Source organism: Nerophis ophidion, linkage group LG04 (genome assembly GCF_033978795.1).
Source record: "Nerophis ophidion isolate RoL-2023_Sa linkage group LG04, RoL_Noph_v1.0, whole genome shotgun sequence".
NCBI lineage: Eukaryota > Metazoa > Chordata > Actinopteri > Syngnathiformes > Syngnathidae > Nerophis > Nerophis ophidion.
Window position 1 is genome coordinate 82,436,941 of NC_084614.1, and position 18,411 is coordinate 82,455,351.

General features: G+C 38.0%; 2 protein-coding genes across 2 annotated transcripts in view; one reads left to right on the top strand and one right to left on the bottom strand.

Annotated features, from left to right (window-relative positions):
- Positions 1-16,861, bottom strand: part of LOC133552050 (integrin-linked protein kinase-like) — a 37,809-nt gene extending 20,948 nt beyond the window's left edge. Inside the window, exons 1-2 of the mRNA XM_061899358.1 lie at positions 16,732-16,861; positions 16,440-16,557 (exon numbers count right to left, since the gene is read on the bottom strand). Coding sequence (XP_061755342.1) covers positions 16,440-16,528 — 89 coding nt within the window. The 5' untranslated portion in view covers positions 16,529-16,557; positions 16,732-16,861. The remainder of the gene's footprint in view (positions 1-16,439; positions 16,558-16,731) is intronic.
- Positions 1-18,411, top strand: part of bach1b (BTB and CNC homology 1, basic leucine zipper transcription factor 1 b) — a 113,437-nt gene that overhangs the window by 56,560 nt on the left and 38,466 nt on the right. The window lies entirely within an intron of this gene.

Sequence of the window (18,411 nt, forward strand, 5' to 3'; positions counted from 1 at the left end):
AAGCCCCCACTTTTTAAAATGTGCTAGCTCGATGCTAATTCACATTGGATACGCCATATACATGCTAGCGATTAGCATTAGTGATTTTACATGGCGATTTAAACACCAAATGTGTTACTGAAAACGTCAACTAAGATGCATGCTACAATCAAACAGCTGGTGTGTAATAAGTACAATACTTACAGTATTAACACTTTTTAGGACTCAACGACAAGTACATTTATTTTAATGGCAAAGACTACTTCTTGATTACGACAACATTAGCAGGAAAACAGGTGTATTATGTTGCAATTTTCCATGTAGACAGAGCAAGCATGTCTTACAAAAAGCGCTCAAAAAAAGCCCCCACTTTTCAAAATGCGCTAGCTCGATGCTAATTAACATTGGATATGCCATATACATGCTAGCGATTAGCATTAGCGCGGGGATTTTAACGCCTCTAAATTTGTAATATGAAAACTACAACTAAGATCCAAGTTACTTTCAAACAGCTGGTGTGTAATAAGTACAATACTTACAGTATTAACACTTTTTAGGACTGAACAACTGAACAATCTTAATGGCAAAGACTACTTCCTGACTATGACAACATTAGCATGAAAACAGGTGTATTATGTTGCAATTTTCCATGTCAACAAAGCAAGCATGTTTTGTAAAAAATGTGCTCAAAAATGAGCCTCCACTTTTCAAAATGCGCTACCTCGATGCTAATTAACATTGGATATGCCATATACATGCTAGCGATTAGCATTAGCGATTTTACACGGCGATTTAAACACCAAATGTTGTAATGAAAACGTCAACTCAGATGTATCCTACAATCAAACAGCTGGTGTGTAATAAGTACAATACTTACAGTATTAACACTTTTTAGGACTCAACGACTAGTACATTTATTTTAATGGCAAAGACTACTTCCTGACTACGACAACATGAGCAGGAAAACAGGTGTATTATGTTGCAATTTTCCATGTCAACAAAGCAAGCATGTTTTGTAAAAAATGCGCTCAAAAATGAGCTTCCACTTTGCAAAATGCGCTAGCTCGATGCTAATTCACATTGGATACGCCATATACATGCTAGCGATTAGCATTAGTGATTTTACATGGCGATTTAAACACCAAAATGTGTTAATGAAAATGACAACTAAGATGCACGTTACAATCAAACAGCTGGTGTGTAATAAGTACAATACTTACAGTATTAACACTTTTTAGGACTCAACGACTAGTACATTTATCTTAATGGCAAAGACTACTTCCTGACTACGACAACATGAGCAGGAAAACAGGTGTATTATGTTGCAATTTTCCATGTCAACAAAGCAAGCATGTTTTGTAAAAAATGCGCTCAAAAATGAGCCTCCACTTTTCAAAATGCGCTAGCTCGATGCTAATTCACATTGGATATGCCATATACATGCTAGCGATTAGCATTAGTGATTTTACATGGCGATTTAAACACCAAATGTGTTCATGAAAACGTCAACTCCGATGTATGCTACAATCAAACAGCTGGTGTGTAATAAGTACAATACTTACAGTATTAACACTTTTTAGGACTCAACGACTAGTACATTTATTTTAATGACAAAGACTACTTCTTGACTATGACAACATTAGCAGGAAAACAGGCGTATTACGTTGCAATTTTCCATATAGACAGAGCAAGCATGTCTTACAAAAAGCGCTCAAAAAATCCCCCACTTTTCAAAATGCGCTAGCTCGATGCTAATTCACATTGGATATGCCATATACATGCTAGCGATTAGCATTAGCGCGGTGATTTTAACGCCTCTAAATTTGTAATATGAAAACTACAACTAAGATCCAAGTTACTTTCAAACACCTGGTGTGTAATAAGTACAATACTTACAGTATTAACACTTTTTAGGACTGAACAACTGGTACATTTATCTTAATGGCAAAGACTACTTCCTGACTATGACAACATTAGCAGGAAAACAGGTGTATTATGTTGCAATTTTCCATGTCAACAAAGCAAGCATGTTTTCTAAAAAAAGCGCTCAAAACTGAGCTTCCACTTTTCAAAATGCGCTAGCTCGATGCTAATTAACATGGGATATGCCATATACATGCTAGCGATTAGCATTAGCGCGGTGATTTTAACGCCTCTAAATTTGTAATATGATAACTACAACTAAGATCCAAGTTACTTTCAAACACCTGGTGTGTAATAAGTACAATACTTACAGTACAAACACTTTTTAGGACTCAACGACTAATACATTTATTTTAATGGAAAAGACTACTTCCTGACTATGACATGAGCAGGAAAACAGGTGTATTATGTTGCAATTTTTCATGTCAACAAAGCAAGCATGTTTTGTAAAAAAATGAGCTTCCACTTTTCAAAATGCGCTAGCTCGATGCTAATTCACATTGGATACGCCATATACATGCTAGCGATTAGCATAAGTGATTTTACATGGCGATTTAAACACCAAATGTGTTAATGAAAACGTCAACTAAGATGCACGTTAGAATCGAACAGCTGGTGTGCAATAAGTCCAATATTTACAGTACTAACACTTTGTAGGACGAAGCCCCACCCCTGCCAGGTACCAGGGATTGGTACCGTCTCGGTTTGAACGTGGAAAGGTACCAATATGCACAGTTAAGAGTAACGGTGCATGTCTTGACACATCTGCAACCCTTCAGGAGTGGAGGAGTTCCATCCCGGGGTGTTCCCACAAGAACATACATGCAGAACACTTCTTCTTGCAAAGGTGAGCAACAAATACCAAAGTCCTGGAGTGGCACTTTGGTACTTGGCCAGCACTCCAGCAGCACTGAGAGCGGACAAGCCCTCCAGGCAATGTTGCAATTGTCGACGCCCACTAAGAAATTTACTCAAAAAACGTAAGTGAAGTAAGGCTCCGCTTTTCCAACAGTGTGATAGCTTGATGCTAATATACAAACCCTGTTTCCATATGAGTTGGGAAATTGCGTTTGATGTAAACATAAACAGAATACAATGATCCTTTTCAACCCATATTCAGTTGAATATGCTACAAAGACAACATATTTGATGTTCAAACTCATAAACATTTTAATTTGTGCAAATAATCATTAACTTTAGAATTTAATGCCAGCAATACGTGACAAAGAAGTTGGGAAAGGTGGCAATAAATACTGATAAAGTTGAGGAATGCTCATCAAACACTTATTTAGAACATCCAACAGGCTAATTGGGAACAGGTGGGTGCCATGATTGGCTATAAAAACAGCTTCCCAAAAAATGCTCAGTCTTTCACAAGAAAGGATGGGGCGAGGTACACCCCTTTGTCCACAACTGTGTGAGCAAATAGTCAAACAGTTTAAGAACAACCTTTCTCAAAGTGACATTGCAAGACATTTAGGGATTTCAACATCTACGCTCCATAATATCATCAAAAGGTTCAGAGAATCTGGAGAAATCACTCCACGTAAGCGGCATGGCCGGAAACCAACATTGAATGACCGTGACCTTCCATCCCTCAAAAACCGACATCAATCTCTAAAGGATATCACCACATGGGCCCAGGAACACTTCAGAAAACCACTGTCACTAAATACAGTTGGTCGCTACATCTGTAAGTGCAAGTTAAAGCTCTACTATGCAAAGCGAAAGCCATTTATCAACAACATCCAGAAATGCCGCCGGCTTCTCTGGGTCCGAGATCATCTAAGATGGACTGATGCAAAGTGGAAAAGTGTTCTGTGGTCTGACGAGTCCACATTTCAAATTGTTTTTGGAAATATTCGACATTGTGTCATCCGAACTAAAGGGGAAGCGAACCATCCAGACTGTTATCGACGCAAAGTGTAAAAGCCAGCATGTGTGATGGTATGGGGGTGCATTAGTGCCCAAGGCATGGGTAACTTACACATCTGTGAAGGCACCATTAATGCTGAAAGGTACATACAGCTTTTGGAACAACATATGCTGCCATCTAAACGCCTTCTTTTTCATGGACGCCCCTGCTTATTTCAGCAAGAAAATGCCAAGCCACATTCAGCATGTGTTACAACATAAAAAAACAGTGCGGGTACTTTCCTGGCCCACCTGGAGTCCAGACCTGTCTCCCATGGAAAATGTGTGGCGCATTATGAAGCGTAAAATAGGACAGCAGAGACCCCGGACTGTTGAAGGACTGAAGCTCTACATAAAACAAGAATGGGAAAGAATTCCACTTTCAAAGCTTCAACAATTAGTTTCCTCAGTTCCCAAACGTTTATTGAGTGTTGTTAAAAGAAAAGGTGATGTAACACAGTGGTGAACATGCCCTTTCCCAACTACTTTGGCACATGTTGCTGCCATGAAATTCTAAGTTAATTATTATTTGCAAAAGAATAAATTAAGTTTATGAGTTTGAATATCAAATATGTTGTCTTTGTAGCATATTCAACTGAATATGGCTTGAAAAGGATTTGCAAATCATTGTATTCTGTTTATATTTACATCTAACACCATTTCCCAACTTATATGGAAACGGGGTTTGAACTTGGGCTTCGCCATTGACATGCTATCGATTAGCATTAGCGATTTAACATGGCGATTTTCAACAATGTGTTCGTGGATGCATGTTACAATTAAACTGCTGTTATACTTGCAGCAGTAACACTTTTTAGGGCGCAACCAAACCCCCCCCCCTCCCAGAGGAAAAAAAAAAAAAAAACGCACCATAAACTGTACTCCAACTTTCACATTTCCGGAATGTTAACATTTTTTTCTACAAAAAAAAAAAAATGTTTCAGTGGAACTGGTTTATATCCCGACTGACGTTCTTCAGCCTGACAGCAGGTCCTAATCTTTATTTGGACCGAGCAGCACACTTCCTGCTGCGGCCTGTGGGCTGCGGCCTGCTGTGCTGCCGCGATAAAACCAACACACGTCACCTTTAGCGCCTTCACGCTATAGCTCGCTGACCTCATGGCACAGCTGCCAGTGTGTGTTCTTGTATTTCTACCTTCTGGAGACATCAACAAGGAAAAGTAGCCTCCATATGAGGACCGCTGAACAATTCAGGACATAAATCATGCTCCAAACGTCTCATTTGCATCGCCTCTATCAACATTACGCTGGTCCCAAAAAGGAGGGATTTTTCAAATTGACTGTGTTGACTTTAAAAGTGCTCCCCCTCTGGTCAACATATGAAATAACAAGTGTGTGTAAGTATAATTGAAATGCATGCCTTTTGGCCAAAATTAATTGAAAAAAATAAAAAAATATGTACGCAGAGACATACAGTAATAACTTGAAGTTAATAATGACGATTAAAACCCATTACAAACAAAAAAATTGAATTTGTTTTACTAAAAGCAGTCTTTTTCTCACAATGTGTCAACTTTTTCCGTAAAAAAATGGGAACAATTTCCCATATTGTTTCTATATTATTGTGTTATTTTGTCGTAAAATAATGACATTTTTTCATGTAAAAATGGCGACATTTGTCATGTAAAATTCTGACTTTTATCGCAAATTTTTTTGTTCCTGGAAAATTGCGAAACTTTTTGGAGTAACATTATGACTTTTGTCATAATTTTGCCAAGTAAAATTCCGATTATTATTATAATATTGCCAACATTGGAAAGTGCTGTTATAAAATTGTGACTTTTGTGGAGTAAAATGACGACTCTCTTAATAAAATCGCCAACATTTTGAGCTTTTTCTGAAAAATCGCGACTGTTATTGAGTAAAATTGTATCTTTTATCATAATATTGCACAAATGTTCAGTTTTCCTTGTAAAATTACGACTTTTATTACTATAATACTGGCAAAATTCTACATTTTTCTTGTGAAATTCTCATTTTTCACAACTCGGAGGTCTCAAGAAGGTAAGAGATACAAGTGTGTGTGTGTGTGTGTGTGTGTGTGTTCTTGTATTTCTACCTTCTTGAGACATCAACAAGGAAAAGTAGCTTCCATATGAGGAGGTGTGAACAACTTAGGACATAAATCATGGTCCTGATAAGGAAAACCATGGCGTCTAATTGAGAATGTCTCATTTGCACCTCCTGGTGGTGAAATCTATCAACATTACGCTGGTCCCAAAAAGGAGGGATTTTTCAAATTGACTGTGTGTTGATTTTAAAAGTGCGCCCCCTCTGGTCAACATATGAAATAACAAGTGTGTGTCAGGAATTGAAATGCGTCCCTTTTGGCCAAAATTATTGAAAAAAATAAATACGTATACAGAGACATTTTGTAATAACTTGAAGTCAATAATGACGATTAAAACCCATTACAAACAAAAAATAGAAATAATTTTTTTTTTTACTAAAAGCAGTCTTTTTCTCACAATGTGTCAACTTTTTCCGTAAAAAAATGGGAACAATTTCCCATATTGTTTCTGTATTATTGTGTTATTTTGTCGTGAAATAATGACATTTTTTCATGTAAAAATGGCGACATTTGTCATGTAAAATTCTGACTTTTATCGCAATTTTTTTTGTTCTTGGAAAATTGCGAAACTTTTTGGAATAACTTTATGACTTTTGTCATAATTTTGCCAAGTAAAATTCCGATTATTATTATAATATTGCCAACATTGGAAAGTGCTGTTATAAAATTGTGACTTTTGTGGAGTAAAATGATGACTCTTTTAATAAAATCGCCAACATTTTGAGCTTTTCCTGTAAAATCGCGACCGTTATTGAGTAAAATTGTATCTTTTATCATAATATTGCACAAATGTTCAGTTTTCTTTTTAAAATTACGACTTTTATTACTATAATACTGGCAAAATTCTACATTTTTCTTGTGAAATTCTCATTTTGCACAACTCGGAGGTCTCAAGAAGGTAAGAGATACAAGTGTGTGTGTGTGTGTGTGTGTGTGTTCTTGTATATCTACCTTCTTGAGACATCAACAAGGAAAAGTAGCTTCCATATGAGGAGGTGTGAACAACTTAGGACATAAATCATGGTCCTGATACGGAAAACCATGGCGTCTAATAGAGAATGTCTCATTTGCACCCCCTGGTGGTGAAATCTATCAACATTATGCTGGTCCCACAAAGGAGGGATTTTTCAAATTGACTGCGTGTTGATTTTAAAAGTGCTCCCCCTCTGGTCAACATATGAAATAACAAGTGTGTGTCAGGAATTGAAATGCGCCCCTTTTGGCCCAAATTTATTTAAAAAAATAAATACGTATACAGAGACATTCTGTAATAACTTGAAGTCAATAATGACGATTAAAACCCATTACAAACAAAAAAATTTAATTTTTTTTTTACTAAAAGCAGTCTTTTTCTCACAATGTGTCAACTTTTTTCGTAAAAAAATGGGAACAATTTCCCATATTGTTTCTGTATTATTGTGTTATTTTGTCGTAAAATAATGAAATTTTTTCATGTAAAAATGGCGACATTTGTCATGTAAAATTCTGACTTTTATCGCAAATTTTTTTGTTTCTGGAAAATTGCGAAACTTTTTTGAGTAACATTATGACTTTTGTCATAATTTTGCCAAGTAAAATTCCGATTATTATTATAATATTGCCAACATTGGAAAGTGCTGTTATAAAATTGTGACTTTTGTGGAGTAAAATGACGAGTCTTTTAATAAAATCGCCAACATTTTGAGCTTTTTCTGAAAAATCGCGACTGTTATTGAGTAAAATTGTAACTTTTATCGTAATATTGCACAAATGTTCAGTTTTCCTTGTAAAATTCCGACTTTTATTACTATAATACTGCCAAAATTCTACATTTTTCTTGTGAAATTCTCATTTTGCACAACTCGGAGGTCTCAAGAAGGTAAGAGATACAAGTGTGTGTGTTTGTGTGTGTGTGTGTGTGTGTGTGTGTGTGTTCTTGTATTTCTACCTTCTTGAGACATCAACAAGGAAAAGTAGCTTCCATATGAGGAGGTGTGAACAACTTAGGACATAAATCATGGTCCTGATACGGAAAACCATGGCATCTAATAGAGAATGTCTCTTGCACCCCCTGGTGGTGAAATCTATCAACATTACGCTGGTCCCATAAAGGAGGGATTTTTCAAATTGACTGCGTGTTGATTTTAAAAGTGCGCCCCCTCTGGTCAACATATGAAATAACAAGTGTGTGTCAGGAATTGAAATGCGCCCCTTTTGTAGGTAACAAAAACACATCAGAGTGCTCCTGTCATTTTAAAGTATCTTTGGTAAGAGTTTTGTAGGTAACAAAAAACAACGGAGTGCTCTTGTTATATAAAAGATCTTTGGTTAGCGTTTTTGGGCAGTAACAACAACAGGGGCGTGCTCCTGTGCAATAGAGGATCTTTGGTTAGCGATTTTGTAGGTAACAAACATCAGAGCGCTCCTGTCATTTAAAGTATCTTTGGTAAGAGTTTTGTAGGTAACAAAAAACAGCAGAGTGCTCCTGTCATAAAGAGGATCTTTGACTGGCTTTTTTGTACGTAACAAAAAAACATTTGGTTAGCGTTTAGTACTGGGTAACCAAACACATCAGAGTGCTCCTGTCATTTTAAAGTATCTTTGGTAAGAGTTTTGTAGGTAACAAAAAACAGCAGACTGTTGCTGTCATCTACAGAACTTTTGGTTAGCCATTTTTGTAGGTAACAAAAAAACAGCAGATTGCTCCTGTCAGAAAGAGGATCTTTGGTTTGCGTTTAGTACTAGGTAACAAAAAAACAGCAGAGTGCTCCTGTCATAGAGAGGATCTTTGGTTAGTGTTTAGTACTAGGTAACAAAAAAACAGCAGAGTGCTCCTGTCATAGAGAGGATCTTTGGTTAGTGTTTAGTACTAGGTAACAAAAAAACAGCAGAGTGCTCCTGTCATAGAGAGGATCTTTGGTTAGTGTTTAGTACTAGGTAACAAAAAACAGCAGAGTGCTCCTGTCATAGAGAGGATCTTTGGTTAGTGTTTAGTACTAGGTAACAAAAAAACAGCAGAGTGCTCCTGTCATAGAGAGGATCTTTGGTTAGTGTTTAGTACTAGGTAACAAAAAACAGCAGAGTGCTCCTGTCATAGAGAGGATCTTTGGTTAGTGTTTAGTACTAGGTAACAAAAAAACAGCAGAGTGCTCCTGTCATAGAGAGGATCTTTGGTTAGTGTTTAGTACTAGGTAACAAAAAACAGCAGATTGCTCCTGTCATAGAGAGGATCTTTGGTTAGTGTTTAGTACTAGGTAACAAAAAAACAGCAGATTGCTCCTGTCATAGAGAGGATCTTTGGTTAGTGTTTCGTACTAGGTAAGAAAAAAACAGCAGAGTGCTCCTGTCATAGAGAGGATCTTTGGTTAGTGTTTAGTACTAGGTAACAAAAAAACAGCAGAGTGCTCCTGTCATAGAGAGGATCTTTGGTTAGTGTTTAGTACTAGGTAACAAAAAAACAGCAGAGTGCTCCTGTCATAGAGAGGATCTTTGGTTAGTGTTTAGTACTAGGTAACAAAAAAACAGCAGAGTGCTCCTGTCATAGAGAGGATCTTTGGTTAGTGTTTAGTACTAGGTAACAAAAAAACAGCAGAGTGCTCCTGTCATAGAGAGGATCTTTGGTTAGTGTTTAGTACTAGGTAACAAAAAAACAGCAGAGTGCTCCTGGCATAGAGAGGATCTTTGGTTAGTGTTTAGTACTAGGTAACAAAAAAACAGCAGAGTGCTCCTGGCATAGAGAGGATCTTTGGTTAGTGTTTAGTACTAGGTAACAAAAAAACAGCAGAGTGCTCCTGTCATGGAGAGGATCTTTGGTTAGTGTTTAGTACTAGGTAACAAAAAAACAGCAGAGTGCTCCTGTCATAGAGAGGATCTTTGGTTAGTGTTTAGTACTAGGTAACAAAAAAACAGCAGAGTGCTCCTGTCATAGAGAGGATCTTTGGTTAGTGTTTAGTACTAGGTAACAAAAAAACAGCAGAGTGCTCCTGTCATAGAGAGGATCTTTGGTTAGTGTTTAGTACTAGGTAACAAAAAAACAGCAGAGTGCTCCTGTCATAGAGAGGATCTTTGGTTAGTGTTTAGTACTAGGTAACAAAAAAACAGCAGAGTGCTCCTGTCATAGAGAGGATCTTTGGTTAGTGTTTAGTACTAGGTAACAAAAAACAGCAGAGTGCTCCTGTCATAGAGAGGATCTTTGGTTAGTGTTTAGTACTAGGTAACAAAAAAACAGCAGAGTGCTCCTGTCATAGAGAGGATCTTTGGTTAGTGTTTAGTACTAGGTAACAAAAAACAGCAGAGTGCTCCTGTCATAGAGAGGATCTTTGGTTAGTGTTTAGTACTAGGTAACAAAAAAACAGCAGAGTGCTCCTGTCATAGAGAGGATCTTTGGTTAGTGTTTAGTACTAGGTAACAAAAAACAGCAGATTGCTCCTGTCATAGAGAGGATCTTTGGTTAGTGTTTAGTACTAGGTAACAAAAAAACAGCAGATTGCTCCTGTCATAGAGAGGATCTTTGGTTAGTGTTTCGTACTAGGTAAGAAAAAAACAGCAGAGTGCTCCTGTCATAGAGAGGATCTTTGGTTAGTGTTTAGTACTAGGTAACAAAAAAACAGCAGAGTGCTCCTGTCATAGAGAGGATCTTTGGTTAGTGTTTAGTACTAGGTAACAAAAAAACAGCAGAGTGCTCCTGTCATAGAGAGGATCTTTGGTTAGTGTTTAGTACTAGGTAACAAAAAAACAGCAGAGTGCTCCTGTCATAGAGAGGATCTTTGGTTAGTGTTTAGTACTAGGTAACAAAAAAACAGCAGAGTGCTCCTGTCATAGAGAGGATCTTTGGTTAGTGTTTAGTACTAGGTAACAAAAAAACAGCAGAGTGCTCCTGGCATAGAGAGGATCTTTGGTTAGTGTTTAGTACTAGGTAACAAAAAAACAGCAGAGTGCTCCTGGCATAGAGAGGATCTTTGGTTAGTGTTTAGTACTAGGTAACAAAAAAACAGCAGAGTGCTCCTGTCATGGAGAGGATCTTTGGTTAGTGTTTAGTACTAGGTAACAAAAAAACAGCAGAGTGCTCCTGTCATGGAGAGGATCTTTGGTTAGTGTTTAGTACTAGGTAACAAAAAAACAGCAGAGTGCTCCTGTCATGGAGAGGATATTTGGTTAGTGTTTAGTACTAGGTAACAAAAAAACAGCAGAGTGCTCCTGTCATGGAGAGGATCTTTGGTTAGTGTTTAGTACTAGGTAACAAAAAAACAGCAGAGTGCTCCTGTCATGGAGAGGATCTTTGGTTAGTGTTTAGTACTAGGTAACAAAAAAACAGCAGAGTGCTCCTGTCATAGAGAGGATCTTTGGTTAGTGTTTAGTACTAGGTAACAAAAAACAGCAGATTGCTCCTGTCATAGAGAGGATCTTTGGTTAGTGTTTAGTACTAGGTAACAAAAAAACAGCAGATTGCTCCTGTCATAGAGAGGATCTTTGGTTAGTGTTTCGTACTAGGTAAGAAAAAAACAGCAGAGTGCTCCTGTCATAGAGAGGATCTTTGGTTAGTGTTTAGTACTAGGTAACAAAAAAACAGCAGAGTGCTCCTGTCATAGAGAGGATCTTTGGTTAGTGTTTAGTACTAGGTAACAAAAAAACAGCAGAGTGCTCCTGTCATAGAGAGGATCTTTGGTTAGTGTTTAGTACTAGGTAACAAAAAAACAGCAGAGTGCTCCTGTCATAGAGAGGATCTTTGGTTAGTGTTTAGTACTAGGTAACAAAAAAACAGCAGAGTGCTCCTGTCATAGAGAGGATCTTTGGTTAGTGTTTAGTACTAGGTAACAAAAAAACAGCAGAGTGCTCCTGGCATAGAGAGGATCTTTGGTTAGTGTTTAGTACTAGGTAACAAAAAAACAGCAGAGTGCTCCTGGCATAGAGAGGATCTTTGGTTAGTGTTTAGTACTAGGTAACAAAAAAACAGCAGAGTGCTCCTGTCATGGAGAGGATCTTTGGTTAGTGTTTAGTACTAGGTAACAAAAAAACAGCAGAGTGCTCCTGTCATGGAGAGGATCTTTGGTTAGTGTTTAGTACTAGGTAACAAAAAAACAGCAGAGTGCTCCTGTCATGGAGAGGATATTTGGTTAGTGTTTAGTACTAGGTAACAAAAAAACAGCAGAGTGCTCCTGTCATGGAGAGGATCTTTGGTTAGTGTTTAGTACTAGGTAACAAAAAAACAGCAGAGTGCTCCTGTCATGGAGAGGATCTTTGGTTAGTGTTTAGTACTAGGTAACAAAAAAACAGCAGAGTGCTCCTGTCAAACAGAAGATCTTTGACTGGTGTTTTAGTAGGTAATAAAGCTTGAGTATTGGATGGCTCCTGAGTGTTTTCACGAGTTGGTGAGAGGTTTGACAGAAATGGGCTAAAAAAAGGTTGTTGTGTTAAAGGAGTCTGAGGTGACGTCACACTCTGTGTGGAATCCAGCGCTATAAAAAGGCCTCGAGTATTCCCAAGCCGCTCGAGAAGATTGAGGGAACAACACAGCAGCCTGACAGGAGGTGCCGCTCCCTAACTAAAAACTTAACTGTAAAGTCGGGAATGAGATCCTGCTGATCGCACCCCCCTCGTGCATATTTACAATATCAATGCAATGATGTCATTTAGTGATGATGTCATCATGGAAGGAAACACGAGCTGGAGTTGGTCAGCAGACACCGTATGGAAACTCTCTGACACATTTATGCTCTTGTTGTATAGAGGATCTTGGACTAGCGTTTTTGTTGGTGACAAAAACAGATTGCTCCTGTTTTATAGAAAATCTTCGACTAGCATTTTTGTTTGTGACAAAAAACAGATTGCTCCTGTCATAAAGAGGATCTTAGACCAGCGTTTTTGTTGGTGACAAAAAACAGATTGCTCTTGTTTTATAGAAAATCTTCGACTAGCGTTTTTGTTGGTGACAAAAAACAGATTGCTCCTGTTTTATAGAAAATCTTTGACTAGCGTTTTTGTTGGTGACAAAAAACTGATTGCTCCTGTTTTATAGAAAATCTTTGACTAGCGTTTTTGTTGGTGACAAAAAACTGATTGCTCCTGTCATAAAGAGGATCTTAGACCAGCGTTTTTGTTGGTGACAAAAAACTGATTGCTCCTGTCATATAGAGAATCTTGGACCAGCGTTTTTGTTGGTGACAAAAAACTGATTGCTCCTGTTTTATAGAAAATCTTCGACTAGCGTTTTTGTTGGTGACAAAAAACTGATTGCTCCTGTCATAAAGAGGATCTTAGACCAGCATTTTTGTTGGTGACAAAAAACAGATTGCTCCTGTTTTATAGAAAATCTTCGACTAGCGTTTTTGTTGGTGACAAAAAACTGATTGCTCCTGTTTTATAGAAAATCTTTGACTAGCGTTTTTGTTGGTGACAAAAAACAGATTGCTCCTGTTTTATAGAAAATCTTTGACTAGCGTTTTTGTTGGTGACAAAAAACTGATTGCTCCTGTCATAAAGAGGATCTTAGACCAGCGTTTTTGTTGGTGACAAAAAACAGATTGCTCCTGTTTTATAGAAAATCTTCGACTAGCGTTTTTGTTGGTGACAAAAAACTGATTGCTCCTGTCATAAAGAGGATCTTAGACCAGCGTTTTTGTTGGTGACAAAAAACAGATTGCTCCTGTTTTATAGAAAATCTTCGACTAGCGTTTTTGTTGGTGACAAAAAACAGATTGCTCCTGTTATATAGAAAATCTTTGACTAGCGTTTTTGTTGGTGACAAAAACTGATTGCTCCTGTTTTATAGAAAATCTTTGACTAGCGTTTTTGTTGGTGACAAAAAACAGATTAATCCTGTTTTATAGAAAATATTCGACTAGCGTTTTTGTTGGTGACAAAAAACAGATTGCTCCTGTTTTATAGAAAATCTTCGACTAGCGTTTTTGTTGGTGACAAAAAACAGATTCCTCCTGTTTTATAGAAAATCTTTGACTAGCGTTTTTGTTGGTGACAAAAAACTGATTGCTCCTGTTTTATAGAAAATCTTCGACTAGCGTTTTTGTTGGTGACAAAAAACAGATTGCTCCTGTTTTATAGAAAATCTTCGACTAGCTTTTTTGTTGGTGACAAAAAACAGATTGCTCCTGTTATATAGAAAATCTTTGACTAGCGTTTTTGTTGGTGACAAAAAACAGATTGCTCCTGTCATAAAAAGGATCTTAGACCAGCGTTTTTGTTGGTGACAAAAAACAGATTGCTCCTGTTATATAGAAAATCTTCGACTAGCGTTTTTGTTGGTGACAAAAAACAGATTGCTCCTGTTGTATAGAGGATCTTCGACTAGTGTTTTTGTAGGTGTCAAAATACAGATTGCTCCTGTTGTATAGAGGATCTTGGACTAGCGTTTTGTAGGTAACAAAAAACAGCAGAGCGCTCGTGTCGTATAGAGGATCTTTGACTAATGTTTTGCATGCAACAAACAGAGCGCTCCTCTCATATAAAGGATCTTTGACTAGTGTTTTTTGGTAACAAAAAGCATCAGAGCGCTCCTGACGTATAGAGCAGTGGTCCCCAACCACCGGGCCGCAGAAGAATTTTTTATTCATTTTTATTTAAAAAAAAACAACAAAAGAAAAATATTTTTTTTATTTTTATTAAATCAGGACAAATTATTAAGCATTGACCGGTCCGCGGATACAAAAAGGTTGGGGACCACTGGTATAGAGGATCTTTGACTAATGTTTTGTAGGTTACAAAAAACATCAGAGCGCTCCTGTCGTATAGAGGATCTTTGACTAATGTTTTGTAGGTAACAAAAACAGAGCGCTCCTCTCATATAAAGGATCTTTGGCTAGCAGTTTTTTTAAATGTAACAAAACACCACGCACCTGTCATATAGCGGATCTTTGACTAGTGCTTTGTAGGTACCAAAAACAGAGCGCTCCTCTCATATAAATGATCTTTGGCTAGCAGTTTTTTTTTATGTAACAAAAAACAGAGCGATCCTGTCGTATAGAAAATCTTTGGCTAGTGTTTTGTAGGTACTAAAAAACAGCACACTCCTGTCATATAAAGGATCTTTGACTAGTGTTTTGTAGGTACCAAAAACAGAGCAGTCATCTCAAATAAATGATCTTTGGCTAGCAGTTTTTTTTTTTTTTTAACAAAAACCGGAGCGCTCCTGTCGTATAGAGGATCTTTGGCTAAGGTTTTGTAGGTACTAAAAAACAGCCCACGCCTGTCTTATGGAGGATCTTTGACTAGTGTTTGTAGGTAGCAAAATCAGAACATTCCTCTTATATAAAGGATCTTTGGCTAGCAGTTTTTTATGTAACAAAAAACAGAGTGCTTTTGTTGTATATAGGATCTTTGGCTAGTGTTTTGTAGGTACTAAAAAACAGCACACTCCTGTCATATAGAGGAACTTTGACTAGTGTTTTGTAGGTACCAAAAACAGAGCAGTCCTCTCATATAAATGATCTTTGGCTAGCAGTTTTTTTTTCATTTAACAAAAAACAGAGCTCCTGTCGTATAGAGGATATTTGGCTAGTGTTTTGTAAATAAAAAAAGAACAGCATAGCGCTTGTGTCATATAGAGGATCTTTGACTAGTGTTTTGTACGTAACAAACAGAGCGCTCCTCTCATATAAAGGATCTTTGGCTAGCAGTTTTTTTTAATGTAACAAAAAACAGAGAGCTTCTGTCGTATAGAGAATCTTTGGCTAGTGTTTTGTAGGTACTAAAAAACAGCACGCTCCTGTTATATAGAGGATCTTTGACTAGTGTTTTTTAGGTACCAAAAACATAGCAGTCCTCATATAAATGATCTCTGGCTAGCAGTTTTTTTTTATATAACAAAAAACAGAGAGCTCTTGTCGCATTGACTAGTGTTTTGTAGGTACTAAAATACAGCACGCTCCTGTCATATATAAGATCTTTGACTAGTGTTTTGTAGGTACTAAAATACAGCACGCTCCTGTCATATATAAGATCTTTGACTAGTGTTTTGTAGGTACTAAAATACAGCACGCTCCTGTCATATATAAGATCTTTGACTAGTGTTTTGTAAGTACCAAAAATGGAGCGCCCCTGTTATATAGAGGATCTTTGACTCGTGTTTTTTTTCTTTTGTAAGTACCTAAAAACAAAGCGCTTTTGCTTTTTTTGTCATATAGAGGATCTTTGAGTAGTGTTTTGACGGTACAGAAGTTTAGTGTAGGATTACCAAAGAGTGTTTTGTTCCCCCACTCGTCGGTGGGAGGTGTGACGGACACAACGTTGTGTGCTGACAAAGATTGTTGTGTAAAAGGACGCCGACGTGACGTCACACTCCCTGTGGAGCCTGGGCGCTATAAAAAGAACTGGGAGGCTCCAAGTGGTCCCGAGCCGCTCATCAAGATCGGGTGCAACACGGCGGAGGTGACGTGGCGCTCCCCAACAATGGTCTGGCCTGTCAACACGTGCGGACCCAGATCCTGTTGGTCCTCTCACTTCCTTTCTGGGAATTTCCCTGCCTTTTCCAGGCTAAGGATGTCAAGTTTCCTGGCACGGAAACTGTTTGACCACAAGAAGCTCCTTCCCACCCACTCACCCCAAATTGAGGTCATTCTCCGTGTTGTCCAACCACAGGCGGACGGCCACAGAATTCCCTTCTCGGCATTGCGTGAAGATGTCGTCCATGTTGGCGCCTTCTCAAGCCCTCCTGGCCTCTGGGAGACACACATTCAGGTCAAATGTCTCAGTTCACACTTCTAATCTTTTGTAGGAAGGAGCAAACATGCTGGATCAGGTTGTCCTCGCTTCTCTTACTTTGAAGTCTGAGGTTTACAAAACAAACCACTGCGAGTTGTGATTATTTAGAAAATAAATAAAAAAAGACTTACCGGTGGACTAAATGGCAGATACGCTCCTCTTCCGTTCCTCCCGCGATTCTTCAACAAAGTTTTCTCAAGTTTGGAGCGGCGGTCGTCCGCGTGGAAGCCACGCCCCGCCCGCCTGCCCGGCTTTTATTTTGAAGGCGGCAAAGTGGTACAATGGCGCCCTCTGGTGGATGTAGTGTAACGGTGCAACTTCACTCCGGATAGAAGGGCTGTCCAAAGGTCCTTTGCAACCTCGTCGCACTATTGGCGACATTTCATATTCCTTAATGTAACTTCTTCAATACCCGATCTGTTTTTACTGCCTTTTCAAAAAGAAATACAACTATATGTTAAAACACTCTCTACTTCTAACAACCAAAAAGCTGTGAATATTAGGGATGCACCGAAATGAAAATTGTGGCCAAAGACGAATAAAATTTAAACACTTGGCCGAAGGCCGGATAATGAATGCAGTTTTTCACAATTTTTTAAATATTGCATGAATGTGAGTGTGAATGTTGTCTGTCTATCTGTGTTGGCCCTGCGATGAGGTGGCGACTTGTCCAGGGTGTACCCCGCCTTCCGCCCGATTGTAGCTGAGATAGGCGCCAGCGCCCCCCGCGACCCCGAAAGGGAATAAGCGGTAGGAAATGGATGGATGGATAGCCTAGAATAAATATTTAGACATGTTTTTCAAATAAAGTAATTTTTTTATTGAATATTGACATTTTTTAAATATTCCAGTAGCCTTTGCTTTTCAAAAAAAGCACAAAGTTTTTCATTTATATTAGGCCTTCAACAAAACATGCATTCCAAAAAACAAATAAAGTGCATTAAAGTGGATAAACCCACAACAAATGAATTATTGTCCTTTTGGCAAAAGTCTGCTTTTAAAGGATCTTTGGCTAGCATTTTTTTATGTAACATAGGCCAGAGCGCTCCTGTTGTGTAGAGAATCTTTGGCTAATGTTTTTGTAGGTGACAAAAAACGTATTTCTTTTGTTACATAAAGGATCTTTGACTAGCGTTTTCGTTGGTGTCAAAATACAGATTGCTCCTGTTGTATAGAGGATCTTGGACTAGCGTTTTGTAGGTGACAAAAACGTATTTCTTTTGTTACATAAGGGATCTTTGACTAGCGTTTTCGTTGGTGTCAAAATACAGATTGCTCCTGTTGTGTAGAGGATCTTCGACTAGTGTTTTTGTAGGTGACAAAAAACGTATTTCTTTTGTTACATAAAGGATCTTTGACTAGCGTTTTCGTTGGTGTCAAAATACAGATTGCTCCTGTTGTATAGAGGATCTTGGACTAGCGTTTTGTAGGTAACAAAAAACAGCAGAGCGCTCGTGTCGTATAGAGGATCTTTGACTAATGTTTTGCATGCAACAAACAGAGCGCTCCTCTCATATAAAGGATCTTTGACTAGTGTTTTTTGGTAACAAAAAACATCAGAGCGCTCCTGACGTATAGAGCAGTGGTCCCCAACCACCGGGCCGCAGAATAATGTTTTATTCATTTTTATTAAAAAAAAAACAACAACAAAAAAAATATTTTTTTTATTTTTATTAAATCGGGACAAATTATTAAGCATTGACCGGTCCGCGAATACAAAAAGGTTGGGGACCACTGGTATAGAGGATCTTTGACTAGTGTTTTGTAGGTAACAAAAAACATCAGAGCGCTCCTGTCGTATAGAGGATCTT